We start from the raw sequence: 19188 nt of genomic DNA, 5'->3' as shown, positions 1-19188 counted from the left end.
TCATATAGATTCCAGGAAATACTGGTTACATATTCTGGAAATATTGGTTAAACATACATAGAACTTATTATCGTATCTTATCACCCACTCTGGAATGTACCTCACAGTTCCTTTGTGTCTTCAGAATCCTCTGATGCTCTGTATCTCATCTCCTGTTGTGTTCTCTTGGTGAGCTCAGGTCTGTCCTTTGTTCTTGCTGGGGGACTGTCCTTGTTTCAACTAGCAAACAAGCTAAACTCCTGTTACAATCGGGTTCCTACTTACTGCAAGCTGTGCAGGATTTGATTCTTATTATTCTTCATGATTTATTCCTTCCTTCAGAAACCTACTGGAAAACCTGAATTCTGTATTCGAACTGCAAAGCACTCGGACAAGACTCATGCCGAAGGCGCAGACCATATGTCTAAGACACCAGTGCAGAGCCAGCCTTCCCGACTGTCTTGCAGAAGCGCTCTCACCCTGCTGTGACACTGTTCTGTGTCAGGGGCTGCTGTGTGAGGCACAGGAAGGAACGGGAGCCCTTCATCCTGGGAAAATACTGGTTCCCCACGTGCTCGCATGTGCGAAGGGTCAGGGAAACGTTCATCCTCACTCATACCTCAGCACGGCCCCCCGCTATGACCGCCCGCCGCCGCCAGGGGGCGCGCGGCACTGGCACCGCCCCCCGCTATGACCGCCGCCGCCAGGGGGCGCAAGGGCTGCCGGCCGCGGCCCCGCCCCGCGGGTGGAGGGGCGGCCCCGCGCGCGACCCGCGCACCGGAAGTGGACGAGGCTCAGGGGCCGGAAGTGGCGGCTGCGGAGGGGGCGGTGCGTGGCCTGTTGTGATCGTGGGAGGCGGTGGCGGCAGCGGCTCAAGATGTCGATCGAAATCGAGTCCTCCGAGTGCGTGTGGTAGCGGCGGGGAGGGGTGGCGGGTTTGGCCGGTGACGGAGAGTTCCGTGAAGCCGGGCCAGGCAGTGGGGGAAGGGCCGATCCTGAGGTGTTCGGGGAGGGGACGGGGTGGCAGGGGAGTCCCAGAGATGATGGGGGAGGGGAAGGGATGGAAGAGCAGTCCTGAGGTGATGGGGGGCGAGAGGGGGCGGTGGGGGAGTCCCTGAGATGGCTAGGGACCGGAGGGGGTGTCGGGGGAGCCTCTGAGGTGGTTGGGGATGGGAGGAGGTGGTTGGGAAGCCCCTGAGGGGGTCAGGGACGAGAGGGGGTGTTGGGAAGCCCCTGAGGTCATGGGGGACGGGAGGGGGTATTGAGGGATCCCCTGAGGCGGTCAGGGATGGGAGGGCGTGGCTGGGCAGCTCCTGAGGTGATGCGGGGCAGGAGGGGCTGGTAGGGAGCCCCTGAGGTGATGGGAGGTGGGAGGTGGTGTCAGGGAAGCCCCTGAGGTGGTGGTGGGTGGGAAGGCATGTTGGGGGAGCCTCTGAGGTGTTGAGAGACCAGAGGGGGTGTCGGGGGAGCCACTAAGGTGATGGGGAGCGGGAGTAGGTGGTGGGGTTGCCCCCTCTGCCATGTTTGGGCACCCATGCGGGACAGGGAGGGCTGGTTTGTGACTGCGCTGTTCCCTGGCAGTGTGATCCGGCTGATCATGCAGTACCTGAAGGAGAACAGCCTGCACCGAGCCCTTGCCACCCTCCAGGAGGAGACTACTGTGTCTCTCAATACTGTGGACAGTATTGAGAGCTTCGTGGCTGACATAAACAGTGGGCATTGGGACACAGTGCTGCAAGCCATACAGTCTCTGAAGCTGCCTGACAAGACTCTCATCGATCTCTATGAGCAGGTGAGTGAGTGCAGGTTGCATATGGGCAGCTTTTCTGAGTGGGAGCCCTGCTCTGGAGTGGTGCACTTACCCTTTGCTTGGTTTTTGTCTCTTGGCGCAGGTTGTACTGGAGCTGATTGAGCTCCGGGAACTAGGTGCTGCCAGGTCTCTCCTGAGACAAACAGATCCCATGATCATGCTGAAACAAACTCAGCCAGAGCGGTATATTCACCTTGAAAACCTTCTGGCCAGATCTTACTTTGATCCTCGTGAGGTATGTTATGTTCTTCCTGCAAGGCTCATGATGCTGTTTTGCATCACCCCTCGCATCGGTCCAAGTTGTAATGGCTAGCGGCATCATGTCTTTTCCATTCTGGGAGCTAGAAGGTGCAGCTTTCTTATTTGATGATTTTACACGTTTTATTAAGTGTTTGGGAGATGATGTGTAGCTCTGGATCACAGGATGGCAGAGCAGTGATTTTGAAGTATGCTGCAGGTGGGAGTTTGGGGACTTAAACCTGCATCCTGGCACAGGATGATATCAGTACCTTGTTTTTCTTGCTTTACAGATGCAGAAGAAAATGTAGATCTTGCAAATAAAGTTCTTGTATAATGACAGTAATAGCAAGGTATTATATCTGACCTATTGTGTCAGCCTGACATTTTTATCTAAAGCATATCTCAAAGATTTCAAGAGTTGGTGTTATGGAGAAAGGCTGTTTTGAAGGCCCAACAGAAAATTAATCTGGAAGGGGCTTCAGTTTAAAATAATCAATATTTTTATGGAAAACTGTTTAGAAGAATCACTTCATAAAAATTTCTTCTTTTTAGGCATACCCAGATGGAAGTAGCAAAGAAAAGCGGAGAGCTGCTATTGCACAAGCTTTAGCTGGAGAAGTCAGCGTGGTACCTCCATCTCGTCTTATGGCATTGCTGGGGCAGGTAATAGTCGAAAAACATTTTAATAGCTGTGTCAGTTTCTGTTTGTCTTTGCTGTATAAAATTATGATGTAGTTGGTTCTCCAGCTCTATAAAATTAAAGTTTGAATATTGTACATTTATACACAGCATAGTTAAAAATGATGTTTTCTCTGTATGGCAAGGATTTAGTGGCTGTAAGAGAAGTCAGCGCTCTGGCAGTAAGTTTCTTCCTATACAACAAGTACTCAAGACACAGAGAGGATTATTTTCAAAGTATGTAGTAACACACACGGTTTCCATTGTACTTGGAACTTCTTTTTGATTCTTAGAATGTAGTCAATGATACTCTATGCAGACAATGTTTTACGTATTCTGCTGGCTTATGTCTTATATCTCGCTTACTGAGCATGTAGGTATGCCGAATAAATTCTCTCAGCATAATAGGTCTGTCCTGTGATTGCAGGCAGCTCTCTGCTGAAGAGTTCATATAACATTCTGTCTTTTGAGTGAAGTTCACTTGTGCCTTCCAAGAAATTTCATGTCACTTTGAATTCAAATGAATGCAGTTTTAGACATGTAGACAGCAAATTGACTAATTTAAATTAAATCAAGATTGAAATTACATTGTTTACATTTCTGTATACTGTGTCCTGAAGCTAGAACAAGGTGGGGGTGGGCTGTGTCATTCTCACTTCCAAAAGTCATTTGGGAATAACATTCTTTTCAATTTGTGGTCATGAGTTAGCAAGCATAATCTGATAAGTCATGTTTCAAGTAATTGCTTGCAGCATTCTTGTCTCAAACTGAACAGGTGTACAACTTGTAGGGGTACAAGAAATCATTACTGTATTGTATTGTATTATATTAATTAGAAGCAAGTTTTGATGAGTAGATATGTGTTAACTGGTACCTGACTGTAGGACTTTCATCTTCTCCACAGGCGCTTAAATGGCAGCAGCATCAGGGCCTGCTTCCTCCTGGTATGACAATTGACTTGTTCAGAGGCAAAGCAGCTGTGAAAGACGTAGAAGAAGAAAAATTCCCCACACAACTGAGCAGACATATTAAGGTGGTGTGCTTGGTTTTATATGTGCTATTGCTGCTTATTCCTTCTTGTGCTTTGTGTTGTGAGAGAAGAGTAAACCTTCTGAATTGTTCTTGGGGTTTTTTTTAAGTAATTTCCCTCACTCTGTTTATTTTAACTTCTCCATGCTTTATCTTATCAGGAGGGTTTTCGTGAGATTCTAAAATTAGATCTCTTAATAAGATTTGATACTTCTGGTATTTGTGAATACAATAGATCATAGAATCATAGAATCACTAGGTAGGAAGGGACGCACTGGGTCATCAAGTCCAGCCATGCCCTAAACCATGCCCCTCAGCACCTCATCCACCCATCCCCTAAACACCTCCAGGGAAGGTGACTCAACCACCTCCCTGGGCAGCCTCTGCCAGCGCCCAGTGACCCTTTCTGTGAAAAATTTTTTCCTGATGTCCAGCCTGAAACTCCCCTGGCGGAGCTTGAGGCCATTCCCTCTTGTCCTATCCCTGTCACTTGGGAGAAAAGGCCAACTCCCTCCTCTCCACAACCTCCTTTCAAGTAGTTGTAGAGAGCAATAAGGTCTCTCCTCAGCCTCCTCTTCTCCAGGCTGAACAACCCCAGCTCTCTCAGCCGCTCCTCATAAGACTTGTTCTCCAGCCCCCTCACCAGCTTTGTTGCTCTTCTCTGGACATGCTCCAGAGCCTCAACATCCTTCTTGTGGTGAGGGGCCCAGAACTGAACACAGTATTTGAGGTGCGGTCTCACCAGTGCCGAGTACAGAACGAGAATAACCTCTCTGGACCTGCTGGTCACACCGTTTCTGATACAAACCAAGATGCCATTGGCCTTCTTGGCCACCTGGGCACACTGCTGGCTCATGTTCAGTCGGCTGTCAACGAACATCCCCAGGTCCTTCTCCTCTAGGCAGCTTTCTAGCCAGACTTCTCCTAGTCCGTAGCATTGCATAGGGTTGTTATGCCCCAAGTGCAGGACCTGGCATCTGGCCTTGTTAAACCTTATGCCATTGGTCTCAGCCCAGCAGTCCAGCCTGTTCAGATCCCTTTGCAGAGCCTCCCTACCCTCCAGCAGATCCACGCTTCTACCCAGCTGAGTGTCATCTGCAAACTTGCTAAGGGTGCACTCAGTGCCTTCATCCAGGTCATTGATAAAGACATTGAACAGAGCTGGACCCAGTACTGAGCCCTGAGGAACTCCACTTGTGACTGGCCTCCAGCTGGAGTTAACTCCATTTACCACCACTCTCTGGGCCCGGCCATCCAACCAGTTTTCAACTCAGGAGAGTGTGTGCCTGTCCGGAGGCTGACAGTTTCTGCAGCAGAATGGTGTGAGAAACTGTGTCAAAGGCTTTACTGAAGTCCAAGAAGACTACATCCACAGCCTTTCCCCCATCCAGTAGTTGAGTCACTTTGTCATAGAAGGCGATCAGGTTAGTTTGGCAAGACCTGCCTTTCATAAACCCATGTTGACTGGGCCTGATCACCCGGTTCTCTTGCATGTGCTTCATGATAGCACTCAAGATCACCTGTTCCATGACTTTCCCCGGCACTGAGGTCAGACTGACAGGCCTGTAGTTCCCCGGATCCTCCCTGCAACCCTTCTTGTAGATGGGCACAACATCAGCCAGCCTCCAGTCCAGTGGAACTTCCCCCATCAGCCAGGATCGCTGGAAGATGATGGAAAGGGGTTTGGAAAGGACATCTGCCAGCTCCTTCAATACTCTTGGGTGGATCCCATCTGGCCCCATAGACTTGTGGGTGTCTAACTGGGCAAGCAAGTCTCTAACCACCTCCTCTTGGATCATGGGAGCCTCATTCTGCTCCTCTAACTCCTGGGTTTGTACACAGGGAGAACAGCTTCCCTTATTATTAAAGACTGAGGCAAAGGAGGCATTAAGTACCTCAGCCTTGTCTTCATCCCTTGTCACTGTTTTTCCTTCTGCATCCAATAGGGACTGAATATTCTCCCTAGATGTGTTAATTATTTCTTTCACTTCACAGTTCAGAATCATTCAGTGATCAGGAGTGGTTTGCTCAGTCCCATTCTTTATTTCTGCAAGGGAATAGTCATGTCTTGAACTTCTCTGCATGCATATTAGCTTCTGTGAACCACTTAGGTTTTGGTCGTTAACTACTGCCAAGTCTACCAATATGATCAGTATCTCATTTTGAATGATTTTATCGTATTGATTTCAAAAAAGAAAGAAAATTCTGCTGTTCTGACATAGTTGTCCTGTAGCACTCATAGCGGAATAGGTAGTTTCCTCTTGTAAAGACTCCAAGCAGTCTGTACAGTGAGAAGCTACTAAGCTGTGGGAGCTTTACCAGCTCTCACAATGAATGGAAGATAATGGTTTTTTGGAAGTCATGAGTTGGAGTTTAGGAAATCACTTTGTTGTGTTGAACAGCAGCTTGGTAAAAATGCTTTATTATAATTCTTTCTTTTTTTTAATTTACCACTAGTAATCTTGGGGGTTTGTGTCAATTAGGGAAAACTTCGGATTTTCCACGCTCGGTTGTCATGGTCATTTGTACTTAAAAGTTAAAAATTGTATATGAAAAATGCCAAACATTCACTGTGAAAATTTCACTAAAGGAACATCATTCAGAGTGAAGCAACTTGTACTACTTCAGAAATTTCTGAAGCCTGCTAGGGAAATATGTTGGGTACCAGTGATTAGCATACACAACTCTCTGCAAATATCAAAAATATAAGGCCAACCAACCAAACTGCTGCTGTAAACGTGGACCGTTTGATGTAAGTTTCACAGATATTACCAGTTCGAAAGGAGGGTTTTTTTTTAGTTTGTTATTTTTAAGTGCTAGTATGTAGGTATTGATAGGTGGTTTGTACCTTAAGATTAAATTTATGGATGCATACCTCTAGAAAATACTGGTTTTTTTCCACCAAAGTGAGATTACAGATTTGGTTTAATGAGTTGCTGCTTTAAAATTGCTTATTTAAGCTTAATTTATTTTCTCTTATATAACAGTTTGGGCAGAAGTCACATGTGGAGTGTGCTCGGTTTTCCCCAGATGGGCAGTATCTGGTTACAGGCTCTGTTGATGGTTTCATTGAAGTATGGAACTTCACTACTGGAAAGATCAGGAAGGTAAGTTGAGCCTTACGTCACACGGATAATTCATTGGCCAGAACATCTAATTTTATTCTTTGATATTATACTTGGTTTGTTTTAATTTCTTAGGGACTGTGAATCTGAAAAGGATGTCCACTTGAGTGATTCAAATATTGGTCAGGATGGGTTTAATTGTCTGGTTTCTCATAGAATTCCCTGTGCCGTAACATTTGGGGAGGAGAGATGTAGAGGAGGGAGCTGGCCTCTTCTCCCAAGTGATAGGGGACAGGACAAGAGGGAATGGCCTCAAGCTCTGCCAGGGGAGGTTCAGGCTGGACATCAGGAAAAAATTCTTCACAGAAGGGGTCACTGGGCACTGGAACAGGCTGCCCAGGGAGGTGGTTGAGTCACCTTCCCTGGAGGTGTTTAGGGGATAGGTGGATGAGGTGCTGAGTGGCATGGTTTAGGGAGTGTTAGGAATGGTTGGACTCGATGATCCAATGGATCCTTTCCAACCTAGTGATTCTATGATTCTATGATTCTATGATTTGTCCTACTGTTCTAGGTCACTGTTGTTGCCTCTAAAATGGTGACAGTAGCATATCACTGTTACTATAAGGCTGTGACATCTGTCTGATTATAAGTTATAAATGATAACTGATGTTAAAGCTCATAGTACTTTTCATAGAATCATAGAATCACCAGGTTGGAAAGGACCCACTGGATCATCGAGTTTTGCACTTTGCCTTTAAATATGTTGTATATAATACACTGTTTTGACTGGTGGATCTTCTGCTTTCATTTAGGATCTGAAGTACCAGGCACAAGATAATTTTATGATGATGGATGATGCAGTGCTGTGCATGTGCTTCAGTAGAGATACAGAAATGCTAGCAACTGGAGCACAAGATGGAAAGATCAAGGTAAAAATCCTTTTGTGTGGTATGTTGTGTGGAGGTGTTGACCAGAAAGATTCACTTGCAATTTGCAGTTATGTTGCAATTCAGTGTAAAGACAAATTAAGTCTAGTGTGGCTCAAAAACAGATACAGATTGTCTCTGATGTGTGAGCACCTGTGATTTTGTAATGGAGTAACCGCCTTTGTTTCATTTGCTGTTTCTAGGTGTGGAAAATCCAGAGTGGTCAGTGTCTGAGAAGATTTGAACGAGCACATAGTAAAGGTGTTACATGCCTCAGTTTCTCTAAAGACAGCAGCCAAATTCTTAGTGCTTCTTTTGATCAGACAATAAGGTAAATAGAGTGAGAGTGTGTGAGCTACGGTGTAGAAGAAAAGAATTTTTAAACTTTTGAGTATAGGTTCATTTGACCTGAGATTAAATCCTTTTGCATTGATTTTTAATACTGATAGGGGAGCATGACAGCTGAAGGTTGGAGAAGGGGACAGTTTGAAAGTTTAAACCTTTCACCTTGCTTAACTTGCGTTACTGCAGGGTAAGAGCCAAGTACATCTTTTGTTCTGTTATCATTTACATTGACCTTGCACGTTTTCTTTCTGGGAGACTCCTAGGTTAAGGAACAATTGTATCAACCTTAAGAAGTTAACATTTTTTTATAATAAGTGACATGGTAAAAAGAGGACAAAAGGAGTAAAAAAAAGATCTGGGGATATCAAAATGATGATGTTTTTTTGAAATGGCCAAAAGGGCCTAATGATTCTCACTAATGATGAGATGACAGTAGTTGGTTCCATCCGGGTTATTTTCCTTGTGAAGCAGCATCGTGGGCTCTGCTTTTTCTGCTATTTAAAGAAATCCTCTGAGAGCAGCATTAAGTATTTTGGTGCATCTTCTCTGCTTCCTCTTGATAGTTGCTGAATAGAGTAAAATTTCCAAAAGTCCAGAAGTGCTTGGGAATCTCAACTAGCAATAGTCATGGCTCTCCCATGGGCTTGAATAAGGGTCCTTGTGGGGGAGAAGATGTAAGATGCATCCCTACACATTCAGGGACAACCTCCAGGAGCTGTAAGTCTGACTGTATATAAGGAAAAATTTATTATTTTCCCTTGAGAAGGAAGCAGTGCTTGGACAGTGCCAAGAGAATTAGGTCAGGGTTGGGAGGGAGACCTCAACGCTTGAAGTCTTTAAAAGTTTAAATTTAACAAAACCATGAATGACTTGGAAGGTATGAGGGTGGATAGAAAAAGCCCAAACATCTGCAGTCTGTGTAGGGCAGACTAGGCATGAATTATGAAATAGTTTGCGTTAAAAGGTACCCCTAGAGGTCTCTAGTCCTACGTGCTTCTTAAAGCACAACCAGCCTTTTAGTTTAGCACAGCTTGCTCAGGGCCTTGTCCAGCTGAGTTCTCAGACCCTTCATGGGTAGAGACCCCACTGCTTCTCTTGGCATCTGTCCTAGTGCTGTACAATCCTCTTGGAGAAAATTCTGTTTGGACGTGAGGAAAGATGTTTTGTTTTGTAACTTGTGCCCGTTGCCTCTTCTCCTTTAGCTGTACACCTGTCAGAATATTCTGATTCCATTTATTGTAAAAGCTTGTTAGGTGGTTATGTTGACCAACTAGTTACAATTCAGGTGTTTAGTAAGGACTTGGATATCCTTTTCTTTTTTTTTTTCTTTTTTAAAAGGATCATTGCAGGGTGGATAAAAACAAAAATGAAAGTTTTTAACTTTTAATACATGCAGATAGTCACAGAAATACTCAAACTGTTCTAATGTGAGTTAACAGATGGGCAGCAAACTCATTAAACACCCCTGTTCCTGCAGGCAGCTCCTGGTGTCTGCAAAGTGTTAATTTTAACATTTGTGTCATGCACTAATTCCAATCCTGCGCCTATTTGATGTCTTGTTACTGAGCGGAATTCACTTAGTGCTGGGAAAAATCAGTGTGTTTGCAGCTAGTTTTCTTCTTTCTGGTTATTCTGACTTAATAAAAATGTATGTAAGTTTTTTGTCTCCAAGGAAGACAGCCATTAGGTGCTCCTGAACTTTGGGCTGAACACACCCAGCCCTCTCAGCTTCTCCTCATGCATCGTTTGGTCCAGCCCTCTGGCCATCTTCCTGGCCCCTTAATGGGCACCCAAAACTGGACACAGTCTTTCAGAGGTGGCTGCACCTCTGCCAAGTAGAGGGGAGCCTTGATCTGTAGACTCCGCCTCTCCTAATGAATCTGGTGTGTCTGGGTTTCCTCAGCACCACAGTGTGCTGCTGGCTTTCACATTGTTCTCCCTAAGGCCTGCAGACCTCCTCTGTGGCCTGTGAGCAGCGAGTTGATTCTGGTGCCCAAGGTGGCTCTGCAACAATCTGCTCTCAACATTATGACATTTCTCTGTCTGGTTTGTCAAGTTTCCAACTACCTCATCTGTCTCTTTCAAAACTGAGTTGCAGGATATGGAACTTAAAGGTAGGTATGTGCGAACCTCATGAAGTTCAACAAGGCCAAGTGCAAGGTCCTGCATCTGGGTCAGGATAATCCCAAGTACAGTTACAGGGTAGGTGGAGAATGGATTGAGAGTAGCCCTGAAGAGAAGGAGTTGGTTGTGCTGTTGGATGAGATGCTCAACGTGAGCTGGCAATGTGTGCTTGCAGCCTAGAAGGCAACTGTATCATGGGCTGCATCGTGTGACCAGCAGGTTGAAGGAGGTGATTCTCCTCTTCTCTGTGCTGGTGAGGCTTCACCTGAAGACCTGCATTCAGTTCAGAAGTCATCAGCACAGGAACGACACACATCTGTTAGATTGAGTCCAGAGAAGGCCACAAAGATTATCAGAGGTTTGGAGAATCTGTCCTCCAGGAGGGGCTGAGAGTTGGGCTTGTTTAGGCTGGAGAACAGAAGGCTCCAGGAAGACTTTATAGCAGCCTTCCAGTACTTAAAGGGGGCCTACAGGAAAGCTGAGGAGGGATGTTTTATCAGGCAGTGAAGTGATAGGATGAGGGGTTTTCAAGCTCAAAGAGGGAAGGTTTAGATCAGGTATTATGAAGAAACTTTTTATGATAAGGGTGGTGAGGCACTAGAACAGGTTGGCTAGAGAAGTGGTGGATGCCCCGTCCCTGGAGGTGTCCAAGGCTGGGTTGGATGGGGCTTTGAACAGCCTGGTGTAGTGGGAGGTGTCCTTGTTCATGGCAGAGGTGTTGGAACTGGATAATCTTTAAGGCAACTTCCAAGTCAAAGCATTTTATGTGTTTGTGAATCAGATTGGTCCAGTGTGTGGTGTCTGTATTGGCTCTCTGTTTAATTGTGTAGTAACGTATAATAGCTTTAGGCTGTTGCCTGTACCATAAAACCGAGTGGTACAAATGAAACTACTTTAGATGGAAACAAAGAAATGTGTGGATGTGGAGGCCACTGTGCAGCGAACAGACATTACAAAGCATCTTTATGAGACATGTTATCTGTTTAAATCCTGATATGTATATGAGCTGTAGCATGAGTATTTGAATTGAAATTATGTAAGGTTGGATGAAACATGGACAGCAAGCTTCAAATGGAAGGAGAAATTTTATTCTTAGAGCTTCAGAATTCTGCTTGATAAACACATTTCTGTAGCCGGTAGGTACTACAATTTAAGGCTTATACAGATTAGCGGTATAATTTCCTTTTAGATGTGGAGCTAACTCTTTACAGAGTTGCATAGTAAGAGGCAATGGCAACAGCTTGCAAAGGACAAAAATTTTGGCTGAATGTAAGAAAAGAATTTTTCTTAACTGGACAAGTCCTTGGTCAAGGCTGTGGGGAAGCTCACCTTGCTTAATTTTGAAGAGTCTGTTGGACTGGTGACTTTCAAGCATAATTTTGTATTTTTTGTTTTGTCAGCTTCATAGTTTCTCCTTTTGTAGTCCTGTCTTCTCGTATGTACAATGTATATTACATACAGGACCTTGAGGCTGAAGCTTGATAGTATTTCCCTAAGCTTTTCACAGGAACATATAATATTTTCAACAAAAAGAGCACCTGATAAAGACCTACCACTTCTGTGTTTTTAACACTTTTATTGTTGCCATCAAATGTGCCTCAGATTTAACTTGCAGTGAACCCAGGGGGTGATTAAGACTGCCTTAGTTGCTCACTCAGTTGTCATCTCTCTTATGTGACAGGATTCATGGTTTAAAGTCTGGGAAAACTTTAAAAGAATTCCGTGGTCATTCTTCATTCGTCAATGAAGCTACTTTTACCCAGGATGGCCACTATATTATCAGTGCATCCTCTGATGGCACAGTGAAGGTAAGATAGCATTTTCCCTTTATAATTAACACGCTCGGACTCTGTGTGTTGTAGCTGATACAGTGCTGCAATCAGTAGGGAAAGACTTGGGGTTATCTGCAGTGCTAAGTCTTTCTGCTTGTGACCCTTGCTGTAGATTGCTGTAAATGAGAACTGATGAAGTTTCACATTCTGCTTGCATACTGCTGCAGAGACTGTTTCTGCTGTATGGGTGAAAGGAGCTCATCAGCACTTACCTGCCTGTTATGACTTTATTCTTGAAAAAGAGTTGACTGTGGCATCTCTTGTGCTAGAATGTGGGAATTCCCGTGCCTGTAATAATGGCATTTTCTTGCTTACTGGACCCCTGAGTATTTTTCTTTTGGTGCTTTGGAGTCCCTTTCCTTGTAAGCTAGGTAATCTAGTGGTAATAAAATCTGGTGGTAGGAGTGATAGGCATGGCTTCTTTTCCACAGCAAAAAGTGGAACTACTCAATGTGTAGTAGTTGAGAGCACCAAAGCATTGTTGTGTACAGGACATTCAGGACATTACTGACTAATAATGAATAAATGAATGAATACAGAAACAACCATAGTAGGGCATTGATGCAGTGCGTGTGGAAGTGAGTATGCAGGTGCAGTTTGTAGATGTGGCCTAGGAGAGTGTGATAGATTTGCCTCCAATCAGTGGGGTGTTACTTCAAACTTCTACTCTTCACTAGATTACCCTGGTCATGAAAATAGCATAAGAAGTTGGTATCCTTAATTTTGATTCCTAGTATTAAACAGCAAAAATACTCCACAGGTGGTGAGTTACATTTTATATTAAATATTCAATGAGCAGTTCCTTTTCCTGTTTCTAAACAGCTAGAACAGCCTTGTGTTTAGCCTGAAGTAGCTCTAAGCTGGGATGTCTCTCTCATCAATATCAGTGAGGCTTTGCTTTTTCAGTGATTTTTCCTGCCTGTCTTGTGTAAGTAAAATTGCATGTGCAAAGGCTGCACGTGTATTCAGTTACCAGCTAAAACCAGAAAGCAAGACTGGACTCACTTCTCAGGGAATATGCATAATGAAATGGAGCCAGGCTGAATTTGGATAATAAAAATTCACTTTCAGTTCATTTGCAGTGGAATTGTTCATGGTGTCCATGCTTCAAAATAAAAGTGGTAATGTTTTGAAGTCTGCTTTAAGGTATAATTTTCGGATGTCATAATTCCCTTCAGGAGCCTTAAAAAACCTGAATATCTGCTTTTTTTTAATTCGTTAAAGCCATTTGGTTTTACATTTATTTTTCATAATAGGTTTGGAATGTGAAGACAACAGAGTGCTCAAACACCTTCAAATCTCTTGGCAGCACTGCTGGAACAGACATCACTGTGAACAGTGTCATTCTGCTGCCTAAAAACCCTGAACACTTCGTTGTTTGCAACAGATCAAATACAGTCGTCATTATGAATATGCAAGGACAAGTACGTAATTTTACTGGTGTCTTTCCAAATGCCTCTCTCTCAGCCCTTTTAAGAATGCCAGAAAACCAGTTAATGACCTAGCCTTGGATTAAGCCTGATTCCTCCACTTTGCTTTCATGACAAACTGACCTGTACACAGGTTTATAGAACAGCTTGACTTGCAGAAAGCAGTTGCAGATGTGAAGAGATTCTGCGTTCTAAACAGACCTAGTACTGCCTAAATGCTTTTGCCTTGAATGTAGAAATCATGTGCTGTAGTTTAACCCTGAGAAATATTTTTTGGGGGGGTATCTTTACAGATTGTAAGAAGTTTTAGCTCTGGTAAAAGAGAAGGTGGTGACTTCGTTTGCTGTGCGCTTTCACCTCGTGGTGAATGGATCTACTGTGTTGGTGAAGATTTTGTGCTATATTGCTTTAGCACAGTGACCGGCAAACTGGAGAGAACTCTGACAGTAAGTTCTTAGCTTTGATCTTTTGCAGAGTCCTAAACAAAAGGCCACTCTAATGTTCGTTATTTATGAAGTACATAAGGAGAAGTCTTTCCCAAGGAATCTTTCACTTCTTGCAGAAATGATTGATAAAAAATGCATTCCAGAGCACTTGCTGTAAAATGTCGTTAAACTTTTTTGGAGTCACTTTAGTTTTAAAAGTTATGAAAATGTTTACCCACCGTGTCAGGGGTGATTGTTTCAAACTTACTTGAACTAGAGCATGTTCTGACCTGGGCTTCGGCTGATGGAGAGTCTGACCAAGATGTCAGATTTAAAGCTGCCAGGTTTAAATTTGCGTTGGATTAAATTGCTGTATGCACAAAGTATGTTAAACTTTGGTCCAGCTTCCCTCTAGTCCATGTTTGAAGCAGGTTATTTCACCCTAGTGGAAGAGTCTCCTGATGCATCCTTCTGCTTATTTTCTAGGTTCATGAAAAAGATGTCATTGGCATTGCTCATCACCCCCACCAGAACCTGATTGCCACTTACAGCGAAGATGGCCTCCTCAAGCTGTGGAAGCCGTAACTTGGTTTTACAATGAGCTGTGAAGCATGCCTGCTAGTTGCAGGTTATTGGTGTTTGTGCTTTGATGAGGTCTAAATGCACAGAGTGTGATACTTGCTCAATTTTCAGTTCGGGTTTCCAGGGAATGATATTCTTCTTTCTTGGTCTAAAGTTAGGTAAACATAGCTGATGCTTAAATACAGCATCAGTTAATTTCAAATACTTTTATTTTTACCAGAGTAGCTGATAAAAAGCAACCTCAGCGAGAGTTTTTTTTCTGTCTCTGAAGTCTGTACTCTTCCTACAGTGTTTATAAAAGTTGAACAAGCTAGGAACTATATACACCTAAGAGTGGTTGCTGGCTTCATAGAATACAGTAAAATGCTTTTTATATTTGAGTGGATTCTGAGAAATGGGAAAGCTGTCTCTTCTCCACTGCTGAAACAAAGCATGGTTTTCATGGAATGCAGGCGAGGTTACTCTGTCCTGAGCTTGAAGGCAGAGGCTTTTCTAGTCCAGTGGGTTTTGCTGTGTTAAATTTTTACTATAATTTTTCCAGTTACATGTGTTAAGTAGTGTCACACAGCTTCCTTGGAACAAAACTATTCTTCCCCATCTCCCAGCACTTCCTGCTATAAAATTGCCTAATGTGGCATTGAGATACAGTTGGGGTTTTGTTTTTTTGTTTGTTTATGTGTGGGGTTTTTTTTGGGGGGTGTTGAAGTGGGATGGTTTTCCCTTTTTTTTTTTTCTTTTCTTTTCTTTCTTTGTTTTACTTTGCTTCCAAGCTAAAAGGAATTATTACCTGGGCCCTCTTCCTATATTAAGTGCATAGTGTCTTCAGACCAGCGTTAACTGAAGCAGGCCTTGGGATCAACATGCAACAGCTGTTTCACATCAGCCAAGTTTGTAATGTGATGCTGCATGTGCTACAGTTGTCTTGTTTTCCAGTTTACTCAATTTAGCTTCCTGTTTCATTGAAAGGGCATGGCATACTTAAGCTTTAAGTAATTATTTTAAGATTTTTTTAAAAAATATTCGTATACCCATGGACCTAGTTAAAAGTGATGTTTAAGTCCCACACTATGACAAAGAAAGTTTGGGGTTCTTCAGTTTAGTGCAGGTGACGATTCCATTTGCGATCCCAACTGATGCACGTTGTTGTGAATATAGACTAGAATATCCAGCAGTCTGACCACAGTTTTTCAAGGATGCAGCAAAAAATAAGATTTTTGTCTATAGTGATGAGGCAATTGCACGTAGATTAGAATCTGCTGCACTGTTTCCTGTCCTGATCTCTCGTAGTATGCTTTCCTGCTACCGTCATCTTTCAGATGATCATAACTTCTCTTTGACTTAATAAATTAGTTCCAGTTTAAATAACCTCATGATTTTTTTCAGCTGAAGGGCTTGATCCTAATGCAGGTGTGGGTTGTCAGCTGGTGACTGACCTCCTTCAGCACTGGACTGGTCTCTTCATGTTGTTCTAAGGGGATGCAGAAAAATTTCAGCTTAACTTCTCATGTAGCATTGCTTCTTTGCTACCACTGTAGTGTTTGGTTCTATATTTTGCTGTAGTGTTTTAGTTCCTAAGTGGTTTTTTTTTTTTTACTTCTTACATAACAGCAATAAAATCAATTTTACATAGCAAAAAGTGATTATTTTTCCTGCCTGAAATCAGTGGTGTGTCAGAAACATCTGACAGTAATACATGTGACAAGCTCCATTGGCAGTTAGTACTTTTGATACAGGAGAAGATCTTGACAAAGTATTTTTAATATTATCTAGCACGTGGTTAATTTTGCCTTCAGATAACACAGAACTGCTAATCCTCAAGGTAAACTATATCTTACATTGTTCTTTAAAAGAAAAGTAGTTGTAGCAAATAAAACTCAGAATCCTGAATGTTTAATGATTGAAATAGATTCTCTAGCTTAATGTGAGAAAGTCTGGTATTTCTTATCCTTTTTATTTAAGAGTTTCAGATTTTATTGATGCAAGTATTCAAGACAAAAAAGCAAAATGTACTAGTACTTCTGGAAGGATAATGGTAAAATTCACCTCCTGGGCTGCAGCTGTAATGTGTAAAGTAGCTGGTGGCTGGCACAGAAGTACAATGATTATCTTGAAAATGTTGATTTTTTTTAGAATCAAAATGTAATTTTTTTTAATGTAACTGTTACTTTTTTTTAATGTAATCTAGGAAGACATTTTCTCTCTGAAGAATCAGCCAGGTGTTGTGCCACTTACCTGTATGTAAGACTTGAACAAGGCAACATCTAGTGCTTTAACTATTATTAAAGAAAGCATTGTTCAGCCATGGGCCTTGTTTTATGCTTGAATTATTTTACTTGGAGATGGCAAGTTCCGTTGTGCATCGAGGAGAACAAAATTCTTTGCAAGAGGAGCACTGTGTGATGAAGGTCTTATAGGTCAGTTTATCGTCCTCTTTCTGGATCAATGGATTTCACCCTTGCTTGGGTGGAATCTGCTCCCTCTCTGTGTGTGCTTGCAGAATGTATGCAGAAGAGCTACTGCTATCTCAGAAAAAAATAAGCAAGCTTAGGTTCCTGCACGGTTCTGCAAGTGGTAGGTGTAGCATATTACCCCAATAATATTAAAGAAAAAAAAAATTATCCAAGTAATGTGGGGCTGTAGATGCAGGTGTGATCCTGCTGTGATACCGCCAACAGCTTGCCCCTGCAAAATAATATTAAACTCTCCCTTGAATTGCTAGTAAGATTTAGTGAGACCAGATGAAATCTGAAGACCTGATCTTGAAAAGAGAAGATTGTTTATGAATATCTTATAGGGCAGCCGAATTCTTATGAGGTCTGAGAAACTAGACAATCCTGTGGGTGCCTGGCAGCCCCTGTGAATCCGTGATTGTGCACGTTGCTGAGGATTTTGAACCATGAGCTTGGGAGAGAGGGCCTGCCTCTGATTCCAGGCAGCTTGATATCACCAGTTTCAGTTTGAGATAAGAGAAAATAGGTAGCAGAGATCTACAGGAAATGTGGTGCTAAAGGTCAATTATAAATGGCCTTGAAAATATGGCTTCTCTTCACTTTCTGCCTAGTGTCTGCAGGTGTTCCAGGAATCCTTAAGCTGGCTTACTGCATCTCCAGTTCCTGCATGTCTCTGTGTGTTCATTGGAGAGCTGTAAATAAACCTTACAACCTGGATCATGGCAGTTCGTGAGACACAGGCTGAACCAACTTTGATCTGAATGTCAGCAGGGAAAAACACAGACTTTAGGTGAATCCTGAGGAAAAAGGTGGCTTGCACGCTTTATTTCAGGGGCTTTATTTCAGTAGGAACTGCATGTGGGAGTTCTTTGGCACCTCATGGAGTAAGGTACATGGAGATAGATGCTGTTGAAATGAAGGGAGCCTAGCAATTTTACCTTTAACAGGTGCTGCTTGCATTATGAAGGGGGTTAACGAAGCCCTCTTCAGTTTCCTTGTGTCCCTTAACCTATATAACTGCCCCCTGTGTAGTAAGTTCTGATACTGCCTCTTCTGTGTTGGGCAGGAAATGGGAGCCAGGCACATGCTCCCTTTCCTGAAGCTTTGTAAGCCAAATCAAGTAATAAGTGATCTTTCAGGTTTTAGTCACAGAATGACAGGATGTCTGAGGTTTAAGATGACCACCTCCTTGGACAGCCTGTGCGGGTATTCAGTTACTCTCCCTGTAAAAAGTGTTCCCTGAGGTTCAGTGGGAACCTCCTGTATTTCAACTTGCGCCAACTCCCTCTTATCCTGTCACTGGACATCATTGGAAAGAGCCTGGTTCTGTCTCTTTGCACCCTCCCTTCAGGTATTTATGCACATTGATGCAATTCTCCTTTGGGCTTCTCCAGGCGTAACAGTCCCAGCTCTCTCAGCCTTTCTTCATAGCAGAGGTGCTCCAAACCCTTCAGGCACATTTGTGGCCCTCTGTTGGACTCTCTCCAGTATGTCAATGTCCTCCTTGTCCACAATCAGACAATACTCCAGGTGTGGCCTCAGCGCTGAGTAGAGGGGAAGGATTATCTCCCTCAACTTCCTGGCAACCAGGATACCATTAGCCTTCTTTTCAAACAGCAGTTGAGTCTGGCGAGAAGTTCTTTGTTCACCTCCTGGCGTTTTTGCCTGACATCCTATTCAGTGGAGTGGACTGTTCTTGAGCCTGGAGGCTGTGATCGTTGAATATTAACCAGTATTCTTGGGCCCCTACTTCCTCCAAGGCAACATTCCATGCTATGCTTCCAAGAAGACCTTTGAAGAGACCAGTCTGCTCTCTTTAAGTGCATGGCTGGGAGCTTTTTAACCTCCTCCTTTCTCTTAGGATCCTGAACTCCCACCATCTCATGGTCACAGTAGCCAAGGCTACCTTTGACCTTCACAGTCTCAACAAGTCCCTTGTGGATGGGTATGGGGGTATGAGGTCCAGCAGAGCACCTCTCCTCATTGGCTTCTCTGTCAGTTGGATCAGGAACTTCTCATTGATGCACTCCAGGACACTCTTAGATTGGTTACGTCCTGTGGTTTTGTCCTGCCAGCAGATATCACAATGGTTGAAGTTCCCCATTCTTTAAGTATTATAATAATGCTCATCTTGCCTCCCAAAAAACAGGAATAAACATAGAACCTGACATTTCCTTATCTGTGGGTTTGGAAAAGGATGGCTTAAATCAAACCTTGCTTCACTCAGTGTGCCTCATTAATGATCAGTGCACCAACCATTCACAAATGGATGC

General features: G+C 43.5%; 1 protein-coding gene across 1 annotated transcript; it reads left to right on the top strand.

Annotated features, from left to right (window-relative positions):
* The first annotated feature begins 731 nt into the window (after positions 1-731).
* Positions 732-18841, top strand: SMU1 (SMU1 DNA replication regulator and spliceosomal factor). The gene is made up of 12 exons (XM_054053852.1): positions 732-882; positions 1561-1771; positions 1872-2024; positions 2582-2692; positions 3612-3740; positions 6724-6843; positions 7614-7730; positions 7931-8058; positions 11878-12004; positions 13285-13452; positions 13752-13904; positions 14370-18841. The coding sequence occupies exons 1-12, from the start codon at positions 857-859 to the stop codon at positions 14466-14468; spliced, it is 1542 nt and encodes a 513-aa protein (XP_053909827.1). The 5' UTR covers positions 732-856; the 3' UTR covers positions 14469-18841.
* Positions 18842-19188: the final 347 nt, after the last annotated feature.

This window comes from Cuculus canorus, chromosome Z, assembly GCF_017976375.1.
Source record: "Cuculus canorus isolate bCucCan1 chromosome Z, bCucCan1.pri, whole genome shotgun sequence".
In the NCBI taxonomy this organism is placed as follows: Eukaryota; Metazoa; Chordata; class Aves; order Cuculiformes; family Cuculidae; genus Cuculus; species Cuculus canorus.
This window is presented reverse-complemented; position numbering and strand designations above follow the sequence as displayed.